This window comes from Sebastes umbrosus, chromosome 3 (genome assembly GCF_015220745.1).
Source record: "Sebastes umbrosus isolate fSebUmb1 chromosome 3, fSebUmb1.pri, whole genome shotgun sequence".
In the NCBI taxonomy this organism is placed as follows: Eukaryota; Metazoa; Chordata; class Actinopteri; order Perciformes; family Sebastidae; genus Sebastes; species Sebastes umbrosus.
The window spans coordinates 937,831-955,000 of record NC_051271.1 but is presented as its reverse complement, the minus strand read 5'-3'; the positions used below and the strand labels follow the sequence as shown (position 1 = coordinate 955,000).

General features: G+C 42.5%; 2 protein-coding genes across 2 annotated transcripts in view; one reads left to right on the top strand and one right to left on the bottom strand.

The window, feature by feature from the left end:
* Window positions 1-8,271, bottom strand: part of si:ch211-156l18.8 (probable G-protein coupled receptor 179) — a 29,894-nt gene extending 21,623 nt beyond the window's left edge. The window contains exons 1-2 of the mRNA XM_037764189.1: window positions 6,341-8,271; window positions 3,825-3,933 (exon numbers count right to left, since the gene is read on the bottom strand). Coding sequence (XP_037620117.1) covers window positions 3,825-3,933; window positions 6,341-7,266 — 1,035 coding nt within the window. The 5' untranslated portion in view covers window positions 7,267-8,271. The remainder of the gene's footprint in view (window positions 1-3,824; window positions 3,934-6,340) is intronic.
* The window catches only part of LOC119484981 (NACHT, LRR and PYD domains-containing protein 12-like), a 956,516-nt gene that overhangs the window by 666,266 nt on the left and 273,080 nt on the right, over window positions 1-17,170 (top strand). The gene's annotated exons all lie outside the window — the stretch shown is intronic.

The window sequence follows — 17,170 nt, the reverse complement described above, 5'->3', positions numbered from 1 at the left end:
CCCGGGGCATCCATCTTTAAATAGACGGCTGAGATGAGAGGTAGAGGATTGGGTCTGCACAGACGGGCCGGCAGGGGAGATGGACGGCTAAAAGACGGGTGGAGCTGGAGGTGGTGGTGGTGGTGGTGGGGGGGGGGAGCAGACAGAAGAGTGTGAATACGTGAAAGCATGAGCGAAGGATAAAAGAGGAAGTAATGAGCACAGAGAGAGAGAAAGAGCTTAAACCGGTTTCAGAGGTCACAAACAGTTAAGAGTGAATCTGAGTGATGTAACTAAAAGTCACCAACATGAGTTTAACCCCCCGAGACCCCGACGGTACTGTCTGTCAGAGGCCGTAGCAGGTTCAGTTCTACAGCTACAGAGAAGATCCTGGTATCATATGAAACTAGGAAACCTGATGAATCCATCGGTACCAACCATGTCAGACTAGCGTGTCTGTGAGGAGGTTAAATAACGCTCCAGGCGAGGAAAACTAGCATGGTCATTTCCAAAGGGGTCCCTTGACATCTGACCTCCAGATCAGTGAATGTAAATGGGTTCTATGGGTACCCACGAGTCTCCCCTTTACAGACAGGCAAAAAACCCTGCAGCTTTCCTAGCTACATTGACAATAAGGGGGTTTCTGAGCAGTTTTAGTGCTCGCCATCCAATCGCCGAAAAATACAATTCTTGCAGAAATCTCCAAACGTCAAAAGATTTTGATCCCAAATCACAGCATGTCTTCTTCTATGGTGTTCCTCAAGGTCTTGGTGTCTTAATGTGGTATTCTGGAGGGATTATTGATCATTTTTATCAATTCTCCAGTGGTTAAAAAATGGTTTAATTTAGCACCAAATCTGTGGAACAAATGGTTTCAACCCCAGAAATTGCTGCAACAACTTAACAGACATAATAGAACATGGAGATGACCATCAGATACTACTATCATCATGTTCTAAACCATGATACACTTTCACTATTAATTAATTTATTCATTAATTAATGTTTATTTCTGATTAATGACCAGAACAACTTGACCCTCAGTGCTGAGACCCCCTGGACCCCCCTAAAGAAGACTAGAACGGGTCTGTTGTGGGTCTCAGAGGGTCAATACACACAGAAGAGAACGTATACTGTATATATTGAATGTATTGATTTGTGTACATGGACACGAATTTCACATATTTTTCGTGATGGTCAGCAGGAAATCAATTTGTATGTAATCCACGTAATCGTGAACCAGGAAGGATAAAGAGCAACGAACGCCGCGTAGGGAGGAGGTCGGGTCGGACGGGTCACAGGGTCAAAAAGGCCGCTGTTCATGTGACACTGTGATAGGTCGAACTTTATTTAAAAAGCTGATCAGTTATAAATAAACTTCTGGGTAATAAAAGCAGCTGTATTGACATAAAAAAAATGCAAAAATTGTTAAATGGGTCATAAAAACAACTGTGAAATTCATGAAAGGTTCAAAATGTTTAAATGTTAAAAACAAAGTCTTTTAAAAGCTTTAAAAACGTTTAAATGTCAGGATATGTTCCTGTCAGTAGTTTATCTGTGATCTACCTGTTGAGTCTGTTGTGTGATTGATTAGTCATGCCTGATCGATGATGCCTCTGAATGAAGCTGCCGAGGTTTATTACTGATATTCACCTTTTCAGGTAATAAAAATAAGCATTTATACTCTTGAACTTTGACATATGTTTGCCAAGTTGTTCTGCTATGTTTTATTAATATGCTGAGTGAGGTTGTAAGTTATATTTACATGTTATGAGCGTGAATTGAAGCGGTTTTCAGCTAGTTTAGTTCTGCTGCTGTCATGAAGCCACATGATGTCACTGTTTCTAGTGAAGCTGATAGTGAAGATAAGTAAGATGTGTGTTAATTGTAAAGTAATCGTTTAAGACAAGAAACAAGGAATATAAGAAGATAGAGGAAATTCAAAGTAATTTGTATTTTATAAGATATTTTAGTTTAATTCCTTTTGGTCAGATATTCTATGTTGGTAACTCTTAATTTTACAGGTCCATGAATTTCATGGTAATTAGATAATAATTAGCAAGCAACCTATTTGAAATTTCTTTAAAATTACTGCAAAACTAAACCAATATTTACCTAAAATTTATCAAAAAAGACTTTGTTTGGCTATCTTAACTCTGGACTTTTATTATTATTATTATTATTATTTTACATCTATTATAAATATGATTTAATAATTATATTCCACTATTTCCCAATAAGCAGCCTTCAATAGCTGGTAATGTATTTAATACATTTCCAGGAAAAGAACACAAAGTTCATTGATCTGCTTTATTTCCATGTCTGCTGATAAATAGATATTAATAATTAATGTCTTAATAGCCTCCCTGAATCATGACGTCAGCTACCAGGTTACATCTATAAACCTGTATGGCCTACTGGAATTATTAAAATGCTCCGAACCAAAAAAGAGACACAACATATTCATGTAGATATTTTGATAGAAAAAGAAGTAAAGTGATGAAGAAAAGCTTGTAAACTGAACTTCATTTCAAAGCCATCTGGGTAACACTTCATTTTACAGGTCCGCTAATTTCATGGTAATTAGTTGATAATTAGAAAGTAACCTATTTGACATTTCTTTAGAATATTTACCTCAAAATGTATCAAACATTATTTTATTATAAACATTATTTAATAATTATATTCCGCTATTTCCTAATAGCTGATAATTTATTAAATACATTTCCAGGAAAAGAATACAAAGTTCATTTATCCGCTTTATTTCCATGTCTGCTGATTAATAGATAATAATAATAAATGTCTTAATAAACTCCCTGAATCATGACGTCAGCTACCAGGTTACATCTGTGGAGACAATCAGTCACCATGGCGATCAGAAGAGTCTTCTATTAGCTCTGGTTTTCCACCTCCGATGAAGAGCAGCCGCTTCTCTGCCTCAGGGCCCGATTTTAACTATTAGATGAGGTTTTAGCATATAATTATTAAAGGGACTATTTGTAACTTTCAGAAATGCTTCTTAACAGCGACACCTGTGGCCGTGAAATCAACGAAAGTCAGCGTCGGGCTCGCGCTTGCTCGCTCTAAATATACCTGAACGAGCATCGCTCAACACAGTGAGGCGACACACGTCAGCTAAAACCACAATATCACTCTATATTTCAGCTGCTTGGCAGTAATGTTAGCTGACCAGACGAAGCTCTCTCCATGAACAGGATTTAGATCTGATCCTAGTGTTGGCTTTTCCTGCTCTGCAGCGTGTCTCCCTGCTCTCTCCGGCTGCGGGCGGAGAGAGCAGGGAGACACCGGCACCCGGTCGGTAACGAGACGATAACGTTTCTCTCTGCAGAGTCCCGTCACTTCACAAGACTCGGGAAACCTCTGTTGGTCTGGAGGAGCTGCAGCAGTTATTTCTGCACAAACGTCCACTGAACATTCACTAGATATTCTCAGAGCTAAACTAACTCTTCTGCAGTGTGGAGTGTGTGCGCGTTCACGTCTAGAGGTGGAGCGATTACGCGAAAATGCGAGAACGCGTGCGCTGTCTGAGTGAAGGCAAGCAGGCAGAGGAAGAGAGTACAGCAGCCACACGTGAATGCGCGTATGCGAGCGCGCATGTGTCCCGACCAGGTACATTTATACGCTTACAAAGTTACAAACAGTCCCTTTAAGCAAAAGAAGAACATTATATTGTGACCCAGTCATAAAAGGAAAATGCACATAAATGTAAAACATTGTAAACTGAAAGAACTTATATAAGTAAATCTGAAGAAGCTTTCTGAGAGGAAGCATCGCGTCAGAGTTTCATTAACTGATATTCATCTTTTTCAGGGCTCAACATTTACCTCCATGCTGGTGCGGTTGCACTGGTGAGTATCAGCAAACCAGCCATCTCCTGTTGCACACTGATCCAGGTCGATGTCCTGAATGTTGACGTCCACACGAATCACACCTCTGACACGGAAACACACACACACACACACACACACACACACACACACACACAGGAGGGAGGTCAGGTCACGTATGTCAGAGTAAAGAAACCAGAGCGGCTCCAAACATCATCAAGACTCAATAGAATAATCTCCTTTTTTCATCTGCACAAACCTTTAAATGGATTTAAATCTTTTAAATGTCAGATTCTATCCAACTTCTTTTATTCCAAATGCTAATCAGACGTTTCCACAGCGTGCTGGAGAGAAGGTCACAATAGATGAAATACTGCTGCTGTCGGCTTCAGAGCTCATTTTGAGACCAACCGAGTATCACGAGATGGCCCCGACGTCATTAAACACTAACAGTGACTTTATTAAATATGCTCTATTGTTGACGGAAAAGACGAGACTAAAATGTAGTTTAAAAAAATAAATACTTTATCAAAATCTCTCTATTTATTTTTGTTGACAAAAACCTTTTTTTTCCAAAGATGCTGTTCCATGTGCTGCGCTCGCCACATCAGGACTACACTGGCAGCGTCTATTGTTTTTCCAACCTACTCGAGTTCAGCCAGCGTGAACCCCGGCACCAGGGGGTGCCGGGGTGCCGTAGGAAAAATGCCGTAGGAAAAATGATAGACGCACACCGGCAGCACACAATGAGCACAGACACCCACGAGATCCAGACTGACTTTACTGTCTTTCAGAGGTTCTAGTAGATTCAGTTTTAGAGCTAGAGTGAAGATACAGATATCATATAAAACTAGAAAACCTGATGAATCCATCAGTACCAACCATGTCTGGAAGGAGGTTAAATAACGCTCCAAAGTTGGGCTAAATGTTGTCAATCCCTTGACCTCTGACCTCCAGATATGTGAACGTAAATGGATTCTACGGGTACCCACGAGTCTCCCCTTTACAGACATGCCCCCTTTATGATAATCACATGCAGTATAAATGTGTTATTGTCTCCTATTCTAAAATGATGTATCTGAATATTTCTGCATCCTGGGGTCCCTAAACAGTGTTGAAGTCCATAAATTGTGTCTCACTGTAAAGCTAATAATAATCACAGCCTCATGAAACATTACAGCCACAAACTAGAGACCTAGAGCATTCAGAGGATGATGGATCAACCTAGAGACCTAGAGCATTCAGAGGATGGATGGATCAGACTAGAGACCTAGAGCATTCAGAGGATGATGGATCAAACTAGAGACCTAGAGCATTCAGAGGATGGATGGATCAAACTAGAGACCTAGAGCATTCAGAGGATGGATGGATCAAACTAGAGACCTAGAGCATTCAGAGGATGGATGGATCAGACTAGAGACCTAGAGCATTCAGAGGATGGATGGATCAAACTAGAGACCTAGAGCATTCAGAGGATTGATGGATCAGACTAGAGACCTAGAGCATTCAGAGGATGGATGGATCAGACTAGAGACCTAGAGCATTCAGAGGATGGATGGATCAAACTAGAGACCTAGAGCATTCAGAGGATTGATGGATCAGACTAGAGACCTAGAGCATTCAGAGGATGGATGGATCAGACTAGAGACCCAGAGCATTCAGAGGATGGATGGCTTTCCTAGCTAGATTGACAATAAGGGGGTTTGGAGCAGTTTTAGTGTTCGCCATCCAATCGCTGAAAAATGCAATTCTTGCAGAAATCTCCAAAACGTCAAAAGTTTTTGATCTCTGGTGTTCCTCAAGGTCTTGGTGTCTTAATGTGGTATTCTGGAGGATTATTGATCATTTTTATCAATTCTGGAGTGGTAAAAAAATATTAAATTTAGCACCAAATCTGTGGAACAAATGGTATCAACACAACAACTTATGAGACATAATAGAGCATGGAGATGACCTTCAGATACTTCTATCATCATGTTCTAAACCATTATACACTTTCACTATTGATTTTGATTAACTAATTCATGTTTTTTTCTGATTTGTGACTAGAACATCTTGACCCTCAGTGCTGAGCAGCATCTCAAATTACCTTTCAGGTTCTCAGCTTTCAGATGATGTTCACCACTTCTATGTGACATCTACTGTTGACCTGCTATCTGCCCCTAAAGACCCCCTAAAGACCCCTTAAAGACCCCCTGGACCCACAGTTTTCAGTGATTAAAACTAAACTAGTGACATTAGTCTTTGACTAAGATGAGACTGAAATACTCAGACCTTTAATCAACTAAAACCAGTGACCAAACAAAAGAAGATGAGGTCGACTGAATATGATCAAAACTAACAGGACATTTGACACAAGACTAAATAAATAAATAGCTGACAATATTAACACTAGTTGGCATTTGTGTGTGTGTGTGTGTGTGTGTGTGTGTGTGTGTGTGTGTGTGTGTGTGTGTGTGTGTGTGTGTGTGTGTGTGTGTGTGTGTGTGTGTGTGTTTTGTGTGAGCCCTAACCTGAACTCTGGCGTCAGGTCAGGCTTGAGGCCGTAGAAGGACGTGGACAGGGTCAGCATCCAGTCGGGAACGAAGAATCTGTCCCTGCAGTCGAGGAAGGGCGCGCTGGCCCAGCGCACCCCGCTGTGATTGGTCACGTAACTGTCGCCCTGCCTCCACTTGGGCGTGTCCAAGGTGCTGAGGTCGTTGAGGAGCACCCGCTTGGACAGGGCCGCCATCGGCTGGTTGAACTCTGGGAACTTAAAGCTGGTGAACCAGCTGTCGTTGGGGGCCGGGGCGGGCGGGTGCAGGCTCTCCCAGGCCTTGGATAAGTCCTGGAGGATGATGGTCTGCACCTTGGCTGTCGGGTCGCGGGAGGCGCAGAGCACCAGCTGCGGCACCGGGGACGCCGGGTCGGCGTCGAAGGTGAGCAGGGCCCGCCGGATGAGCAGGTCAGCTTCCAGGAGGGCGCGGACCAGGGCGTGGTACCACTCCATGTCCTCTTCCACGGTGCTCTCCCGCAGGTCGCTGGCCTGGAAGATCATGTTGAGGAAGTTGGCCGTGTTGGCGAGCGCGTCCAGAGGGGACCGGAGGGGGGCGCTGAAGCTGACGGGCAGGGATCCAGTCTGCCCCGGCGGGCTGTACGCCCGTGTGCAGCGGGCCGCCTCCAGAGTGGAGGGGTCTCCGGTGTACAGGAAGGTCTCTGCTGGTGACCAGTCATCTTCCTGCTGTGTGGGAGCTTCTGATGGCGTCACCGTGAACCCAGAAGGTTCTGGAGGTCTGAGGGAACCGGACGGGGAGGAGGGCACATCAGAGATTCCTGTGCTGTTTGTTAAAGAGTCAGTGATGTTGTCGGCCTCCACCACCGTGACTCCTGATGTGAAGTCTGGAGTCACCTGAGCTCTGAGGAGGGAGGGGAGCAGAAGAAGAAGCCAAACAGGACCCATCCTGAATTCACTCTGAAGAAGAGGAGGAGGAGGAGGAGGAGGAAGAGGAGGAGGGAGGTCACACTCCTACTCCTACAACACCTTCTCTTTTTGGTGCTTCACCCCTTTGTAGTTCCCTTGAGGAGAAAAAAACGGTCACATGTTGGCGAAGGTTTGGACTTTTTTCATGTTCTCCATCAGCGAGGCGCTGCAGCAGCAGCAGCAGCAGGTGTCCGGGAGGAGCAGCCTCGGTCTGCGGCGCTCACACTCGGAGCGCACGGCTCCATCTGTGCACCGCACGGACACACGCATGCGCACGTACACACGAAAAGACCATTAAACCTGTGTGTCCTCGGTGGTGGTGGTGGTGTCGGGAGGCGGAGGATGCAGGGAGCAATCCCTGCATCTCCGCAGTCCGTGCGGTATCTCCCTCCTGCGGTGTGTCTACGTTTCTAGTCGACAAAGCTGCAGAGCAAAGCAAACGCAGCGTGCGCAAGAAGGAGGAAGAAGAGGAAGAGGAGGAGGAGGAGGAGGAGGAGGGAAGAGCCTCAAAGTTGTGGGATCCCCGTGTTGAGGAAGAGGAGGAGAGAAGTGTGTCGTAGAGATGGAGCCTCCTTTCCTCTCCTCTTCGCTCTGCTATCTGTTGCTCTAAAGTGCCTCCAGCCCATCTGACGGAGGCTTGTGATGCTCGTCCATCCTCCCCCCTCCCTCCCGTATCGACAGGGACACTCACCAGTGCTGAGAGGTGATGAGAGTGGTACATCTGTTGTGTGTGTGGAGAGGATGATGCAGTCAGTCAGAGATGGGGGTTAAGCTCTGCTGCATTTCAGCATCCATCAAGAAGAATCCCCCTGCTGGATGGATGGATGGATGGATTAACCCCTCCTACACAGAGAGAGGGGATGGGAATGTTCTTTTACTGCGCACACACACACACACACACACACACACATACACACACACACTGGAGGAGATCATAGATGCAGCATGACGACCTACGTAGATTATTACAGGTAATAAAAAACAACAACAAGAAGAGATTTTGTAGTTTGTTTTTTTTGCAATGTCAGGGAATTCCCCCCCTTGTGTATGTGTGTGTACAGGTGTGTCCGTTTGCATGCACTGTCTTCGTGTGTGTGTGTTTGTGTGTGTGTGATGCTGCATGAGAAGTGTGAGAAAGAAAAGGGAAGAGAGAGAGAGAGAGAGAGAGAGAGAGGGGTGAAAATGAAGCATGCTGGCTGGGAGGAGTGATGCAGGCAAGAATCCTTGTTTTGGTGGCCATGGCAACCAGTTTCAGAGAATCACCCCCCTGATACACACACACACACACACACACACACACACACACACACACAAACACGTGCACGCACCCGCACGCACACACACACACACACACACACACACACACACACACACGCACACACATGCATCTAACACCACTCCCATTGTGGGACTTCACTGCAGAGCAGCGAAGGTGCTGCAGTCAATCCTGAGGAAGACAATAAGACGTGTGTGTGTGTGTGTGTGTGTGTGTGCGTCCTTGTGTTTGTCACCTGTGCAGCGTAATCGTGTTCCTGTTCTCGCAGCCGATTAGACTGTTGTCAGGCCATTAAATATGCGTCATCAGTCGCTATAAGCCCCATAGATGTGGGTCAGTAGGGGCCTACTACACCTACTAGGAGGTTTTATCATCTATTCACATGGTAGATCACCGAAAGAAGGAATAAAAGAATACGACAGCGACCTCTAGTGACCGTAGTAATTATGACAGGAGCAGAAGAGGAAGTCAGGTGCTGCAGTATAGACAGGGTGAAACCAACAATGTGGAGTCGTCTTTGTGTTTGTAGTTATTTTACCCCAAAACACGATGTTTCCCCTAATCTTAACAGGTTTCTTTTGTCTAAACCTAAAGAAGTTGTAGTTTTGTTGTCTAAACTTAAAGAGGTTGTAGTTTCATTACCTAAACTTAAAGAGGTTGTAGTTTTTTTACCTAAACTTGATGCACATGGCTCAACAGAACAAACAGAACATTAAACAGTGCAGCTCAACAGAACAATATGAAGCAGTGGTTTTAATGTTAATGCTGCATGCCGCTGACCTTTGACCTCCAGGCTGCATCACATCAACATTGAGCTCTGCAGGGCAGGTTGTTAGTTTGATTACTCCACATAAAGCCCAGATATGAGCAAACACTGCCTCCTAAGGATTAATGGCCCTTCATCTACTCTCTCATCATTATCTGGATCCAGCAGCAGCAGCAGCATCATCACTGCTGGATGGCCTGCAGCGCCATCTGCCTGCCGCACAGTGTCGATGCAACACTCCAGGTCCGTCTGTGTTGTTGTTGTTATGACGGTTCAGACTCACTCTGGGTGTGTTCGCTGCTGTCTGAGCCTCATGCAGTCTGAGGTCTCCGGTCCCTCCATCCTCCCACTCCGTGATGGAGGGAGCTCTGTTTATGGTCACACTCACAGCTCAATGAAGCTCCTTCTTTAAAGTCTGTGTAAAGCAGATATAAATCTGCATTCTGGGTTTGTCACATCACAGAAAGATGTGTTACTAACCACCCAGCCACTTTTGAAGGATTAACATTTTTTTATATAAGTATATAAAATTAGCTTTCAAAATCATGGACCTCTCTTAATACATCCATGGCTGAAACCACGCCCACAAGCGGTTGAAGGTGCAGGACAGGATTCCCTCAGTAGTGGGGAAATGTGGCGTACGGAAGACCGCTTGCCGGTGTCTCTCGGGGGCCTGGGTCTTTCTGATGGAGGCTCAGCCCGACAACGGTGTGAGGCCGGTAACAGCCCCCGTAGCGCAGTCTATCCAGGGGATTCAACTCGGCGTCTTAGGGACGGCCGCTCAGTGTGAAAGGATCCCCTCCCGGGACGTCTCCCCGGCGCTGGTTGGCCCCCGCTGGCCGCATTTCCTCCGAGGCGGTCGGTCGGCTTGAAAAGGCTCGGGGCGTTGTAAAGCTTGCGGCTTCGCGGCCGTCTTCAGGTTTGTGCAGACGGGTGGAGTTATGTTAAGGACGGCTCCACTGCGTCATGGCTTCAGCCCCGCCTAAAGATCCTGAACACAAAACAAAAACGGTTTAACGGTCTAATTCCACAATCCAGAAATACAACGTTCACAGTCTTCACATGTTTTCAGTCATTACTTTCCAACATTTATAATGTGTTCAGAAACAAAACTCTGAATTTCCTTTACACTGCCTTTAAGGTGGAGGGACGAACTTCTCTCTCTCTCTCGCTCTCTCTCGCTCTCTCTCTCTCTCTATATATATATACATATATATGTGTATATATATATGTATATATATATACACATATATATTGAGGGTAAAGGACAGAAGGTGTCCGTTACTGCAGAGATTATAAACCCCCTTGAAGTATATTATATATTATATTATATATTATTGGGTTATATAAATAAAACTTACTTGACTCAATTGCCATGAAATTATGTAAACACATTCATGCTCCCCTCAGGATGATTTCTAAATGGACTGCATTTCTACAGCGCTTTTATCCAGAGAGTGCTTTACACTCTACGGTCTGGATTCACTCCTTCTGTCCATAATTCTACCGTCCAAGGTGCCGAGGTGGACTCTGATCTGAGACAGGAGGAGCCGATGACTGATTGGTGGATACCTGCTCTAACCGCTCCATCACTTTGGTGACGTCTTAACGTTTCCTCTTAGCGCCGTCATCAGGTTTATCACCAAATACCTGCAGAAATAATGACATTCATCAGTCTCAGCTGTACTTAATGTTTTTATATATTATTATTATTATTATTATTATTATTATTATTATTATTATTATTATTATAGGCCTATCAGACTTTACTTAAAGCTCTAAAAATACTCTGGTTGGTTTCTACTCTCTGTTTGAGCTGCAGCTTCATTCAACCTGCTGCGACATGATGTGAACTTTATGTCTAGTTACTGTCCGGGCCGGTTTAAAGCTGCAGTAGGTAGAAATGGACCCGGCAGCCATGTTGAGACCAGTTGAGGAAATACCAAGCACCGCCCACCAGCCGAAGCACAGCCAATAAGAATGTGCAATAGTTAGCTAAAAGTACATCATCTGAAAGCTGAGAACCTGAAGATTAGTTTGAGATGTGTGTCAAGTTGTTCTAGTCATAAATCAGAAATAAACATGAATTATTTAAAATGAATAGTAAAAGTGTATAAGGGTTTAGAACATGATGATAGAAGTATCTGATGGTCATCTCCATGCTCTATTATGTCTCATAAGTTGTTGCAGTAATTTTTGGGGTTGATACCATTTGTTCCACAGATTTGGTGCTAAATTTAACCATTTTTTACCACTGGAGAATTAATAAAAATGATCAATAATCCTCCAGAATACCACATTAAGACACCAAGACCTTGAGGAACACCAGAGAAGAAGACATGCTGTGATTTGGGATCAAAAACCTTTGACGTTTTGGAGATGTCTGCAAGAATTTGCATTTATAGCGAGGAAAGCCATCCATCCTCTGAATGCTCTAGGTCTCTAGTTTGATCCATCCATCCTCTGAATGCTCTAGGTCTCTAGTTTGATCCATCCATCATCTGAATGCTCTAGGTCTCTAGTCTGATCCATCCATCATCTGAATGCTCTAGATCTCTAGTCTGATCCATCCATCATCTGAATGCTCTAGATCTCTAGTCTGATCCATCCATCATCTGAATGCTCTAGGTCTCTAGTCTGATCCATCCATCCTCTGAATGCTCTAGGTCTCTAGTTTGATCCATCCATCATCTGAATGCTCTAGGTCTCTAGTCTGATCCATCCATCATCTGAATGCTCTAGGTCTCTAGTCTGATCCATCCATCATCTGAATGCTCTAGGTCTCTAGTCTGATCCATCCATCCTCTGAATGCTCTAGGTCTCTAGTTTGATCCATCCATCATCTGAATGCTCTAGGTCTCTAGTTTGATCCATTATCCTCTGAATGCTCTAGGTCTCTAGTTTGATCCATCCATCCTCTGAATGCTCTAGGTCTCTAGTCTGATCCATCCATCCTCTGAATGCTCTAGGTCTCTAGTCTGATCCATCCATCCTCTGAATGCTCTAGGTCTCTAGTCTGATCCATCCATCCTTTGAATGCTCTAGGTCTCTAGTCTGATCCATCCATCCTCTGAATGCTCTAGGTCTCTAGTTTGATCCATCCATCATCTGAATGCTCTAGGTCTCTAGTTTGATCCATTATCCTCTGAATGCTCTAGGTCTCTAGTTTGATCCATCCATCCTCTGAATGCTCTAGGTCTCTAGTCTGATCCATCCATCATCTGAATGCTCTAGGTCTCTAGTCTGATCCATCCATCCTCTGAATGCTCTAGGTCTCTAGTCTGATCCATCCATCCTCTGAATGCTCTAGGTCTCTAGTTTGATCCATCCATCATCTGAATGCTCTAGGTCTCTAGTCTGATCCATCCATCATCTGAATGCTCTAGGTCTCTAGTCTGATCCATCCATCATCTGAATGCTCTAGGTCTCTAGTCTGATCCATCCATCCTCTGAATGCTCTAGGTCTCTAGTTTGATCCATCCATCGTCTGAATGCTCTAGGTCTCTAGTTTGATCCATTATCCTCTGAATGCTCTAGGTCTCTAGTTTGATCCATCCATCCTCTGAATGCTCTAGGTCTCTAGTCTGATCCATCCATCCTCTGAATGCTCTAGGTCTCTAGTCTGATCCATCCATCCTCTGAATGCTCTAGGTCTCTAGTTTGATCCATCCATCATCTGAATGCTCTAGGTCTCTAGTCTGATCCATCCATCATCTGAATGCTCTAGGTCTCTAGTCTGATCCATCCATCATCTGAATGCTCTAGGTCTCTAATCTGATCCATCCATCCTCTGAATGCTCTAGGTCTCTAGTTTGATCCATCCATCATCTGAATGCTCTAGGTCTCTAGTTTGATCCATTATCCTCTGAATGCTCTAGGTCTCTAGTTTGATCCATCCATCCTCTGAATGCTCTAGGTCTCTAGTCTGATCCATCCATCCTCTGAATGCTCTAGGTCTCTAGTCTGATCCATCCATCCTCTGAATGCTCTAGGTCTCTAGTTTGATCCATCCATCATCTGAATGCTCTAGGTCTCTAGTCTGATCCATCCATCATCTGAATGCTCTAGGTCTCTAGTCTGATCCATCCATCCTCTGAATGCTCTAGGTCTCTAGTTTGATCCATCCATCGTCTGAATGCTCTAGGTCTCTAGTTTGATCCATTATCCTCTGAATGCTCTAGGTCTCTAGTTTGATCCATCCATCCTCTGAATGCTCTAGGTCTCTAGTCTGATCCATCCATCCTCTGAATGCTCTAGGTCTCTAGTCTGATCCATCCATCCTCTGAATGCTCTAGGTCTCTAGTTTGATCCATCCATCATCTGAATGCTCTAGGTCTCTAGTCTGATCCATCCATCATCTGAATGCTCTAGGTCTCTAGTCTGATCCATCCATCATCTGAATGCTCTAGGTCTCTAGTCTGATCCATCCATCCTCTGAATGCTCTAGGTCTCTAGTCTGATCCATCCATCCTCTGAATGCTCTAGGTCTCTAGTTTGTGGCTGTAAAGTTTGTACCTTGTGGGTACTCATAAAACCCATTTTCATTCACATGTCTGGAGGTCAGAGGTCAAGGGACCCCTTTGAAAATGGGCATGCCAGTTTTTCCTCACTAAAATTTAGCCCAACTTTGGAGCGTTATTTAACCTCCTTCCCGACATGGTAGCATTGCATTTGTTAGTAGCAATGGATTCCTCAGGTTTCCTGTCTTCATGTGATACCTGTAGGTTCACTCTAGCCCTGAACCTGAACCTACTAGTGACTCTGAAAGACAATAGAGTCAGTCGATCCCGCAGGTTTCAGAGGGTTATGTCCTCTTGAGCACTAAAAAGTAGACACAAACATTTTTGTTGATTTTAAAGGCAAATTTTGATCTACATATTTTTACTACATATATTTTGTTACCTCCCGTTTTGTGACAGCGATTTAGATAAATACGGATGTAATCTCTATTTTCTGGTCTTGTGGTGTTCAGTGCTGGGATGTCCGTTGTAAATAATCTTCATGAGATTAAATTAGATTTCATAACAATAAGAAGAAGAAGAAGAAGAAGAAGAAGAAGAACAAGAAGAAGATTGTTAAGACGGTAATGTCGAGGAACCTGTGAATGCAGCCAAGAATCAATGTGAGAACATTGAGGTTGAAAGAGTGACGGAGGACTTAATAAACTTGTTCTTAACTCATTCAGATATCTGGGAGAAAGCCAGAAAAAAAACCATTTCAACTCCTAACACCTCATTAAAGGTGAGCTATAAAAATACTCCTGGACACATTTAAGTAGGCGGTGTCAAAGTGCTAAAACCACGCTGTACAAATACTCAGGACAAAGTCCTGCACAGGAAATATACTTCAGTAAAAGTATGTAAGTATAATCAGGAAAATGATATTAAAGTTTGAATTAGCTGATTTTGATAAGCGCTATTAATAAACTTTATTATTATTTTACATATATACTCATTTATATGCAGTTATGTTTTGGGATGTGTCAGTTTATTCTTCATTTGTGTTGTTTGTATTGATGAAGTTATTTGTGTATTTAAAAATATATGCATGAAAATACTGTCACTAAAAAGACGGGTTAAAGAGGTACTCTGGTAATTTAGTGTTTCGCTTTTACAAAGTACGGCGACCTGAGAGAGAGAGATGACTTTATGTACCTGTAAAAACCAATCTGATCTCAGGGATTATGGATATAAATAGCATGATATTCCTGCGTGTCATGATAACACATTTTAGGCTTTTGGCGTGTCATTTATTTTAACCCTGAAACGGCATTTTGCGTCGTAACCATAAATAGGCAACAAAACCACTTAGTTAGGTTTAGGAAAAACATCACGGTTGGGCTTAAAGTAAGTAGGTAAACTAAGTAAAATACGTACGTAAACAACGTAACATAAGTACGGAAAAACACATCACTTACGTCACTAACGTAACTTCAAAATAACTCAACACGTTGGGACACTAAACTAATGAGTAGACAGTTGAAATAGTTAGCTAAAAGTAATGGATAAATTGAAGTAGCCCAATCTAAAACAACCCTGATGACATCACCATGACATCATCAGAGGAGTGCCTCTTTAATATATGCAGTGTTACAACTGACTGCACAATTTTGATGAAAATATTGATTTCACCAAATATTCTGTGTTGCATCTTTAAATTGCATAAAAAATATGTTGTTGTAGTTTAGAAAAATATGATTTGATTACAATAAAATAAAATAAAATAAAACAAAATAAAATAAAATAAAATAAAATAAAATAAAATAAAATAAAATAAAATAAAATAAAAATAAATAAATAAAGTAGACCCCCTACATTAAACATAGATGCCTATTAGGATTCAGAAATATTAAAACATTGCAGATAAATCCACTTAAATGTGAACCTGCAGCTGAGCAGCAACAGGATGTTGATGAATATTCTAGAAATTTCTAGAATATTCTAGAAATTTCAATTTAATAGTAATGGATAAGTTGAAGAAGCCCAATCCAAAACAACCCTGATGACATCACCATGACATCATCAGAGGAGTGCCTCTTTAATATATGCAGTGTTACAACTGAATGCACAATTCTAATGAAAATATTGATTTCACCAAATATTCTGTGATGCATCTTTAAATTGCATAAAAAATAAATAAAATAAATAAAATAAATAAAATAAATAAAATAAATAAAATAAATAAAATAAATAAAATAAATAAATAAAGTAGACCCCCTACATTAAACATAGATGCCTATTAGGATTCAGAAATATTAAAACATTACAGATAAAACCAATAAAATGTGAACCTGCAGCTGAGCAGCGACAGGATGTTGATGAATATTCTAGAAATTTCAATTTAATAGTAATAGATAAGTTGAAGTAGCCCAATCCAAAACAACCCTGATGACATCACCATGACATCATCAGAGGAGTGCCTCTTTAATATATGCAGTGTTACAACTGACTGCACAATTCTAATGAAAATATTGATTTCACCAAATATTCTGTGATGCATCTTTAAATTGCATAAAAAAATATGTTGTTGTAGTTAAGATATAAATATAAATATGATTTGATTACAATAAAAATAAAAAAATTAAAAAAATTAAAAAATAAATAAAATAAAATAAATAAAATAAATAAAATAAATAAAATAAATAAATAAAGGAGACCCCCTACATTAAACATACATGCCTATTAGGATTCAGAAATATTAAAACATTGCAGATAAAACCAATAAAATGTAAAATGTTGATCCTTGGATGAATATTCTAGAAATACTTGAAGAGTAAAACTGTATTTTTATGACTCATTTTGTGCTGTTCTTACAGAATGAGAGCAGAAAGGAGCTGCTGTGTGGATGTGAGGCTGAAGCAGGTGCAGCCTTGTGATATTAAAACGCCTCAGACTGATGTCTAGTATAATATAATGTCTAGTGTCCATCATGTGCTCGGTGCTCGGTGTGATGGTGTGAGTGGAGGAGGAGCGGGTGGGGCCTGGCTGGAACACACAGAGAGAGAGAGGGAGAGAGAGAGAGAGAGAGAGGAGGCAGACTGTGGTCTCTGACCGGAGACTGAGACTCTACTGGATCAGATCAGACCGCATGTGTGACCCGGAGGTCCGCCTGCTGCAGCCGGACGCACCGCCGCTCATCCTCCGATGTCCGGTGTCCGGTGCTCGGTGCTCGGTGTTCGGTGTTCGGTGCTCGGTGTTCGGACAGATGGATGCTGAGCTGTCGTAGCGGAGGAGGATGAAAACATCTCCGGAGATATTCAGTGTTATTTCCGCTGCTCGCCTGTTTTGTGGCCCTTTCTTTCTTTCTCTTTATTCTAGGAGCAGGATCTTTATTCTAGGAGC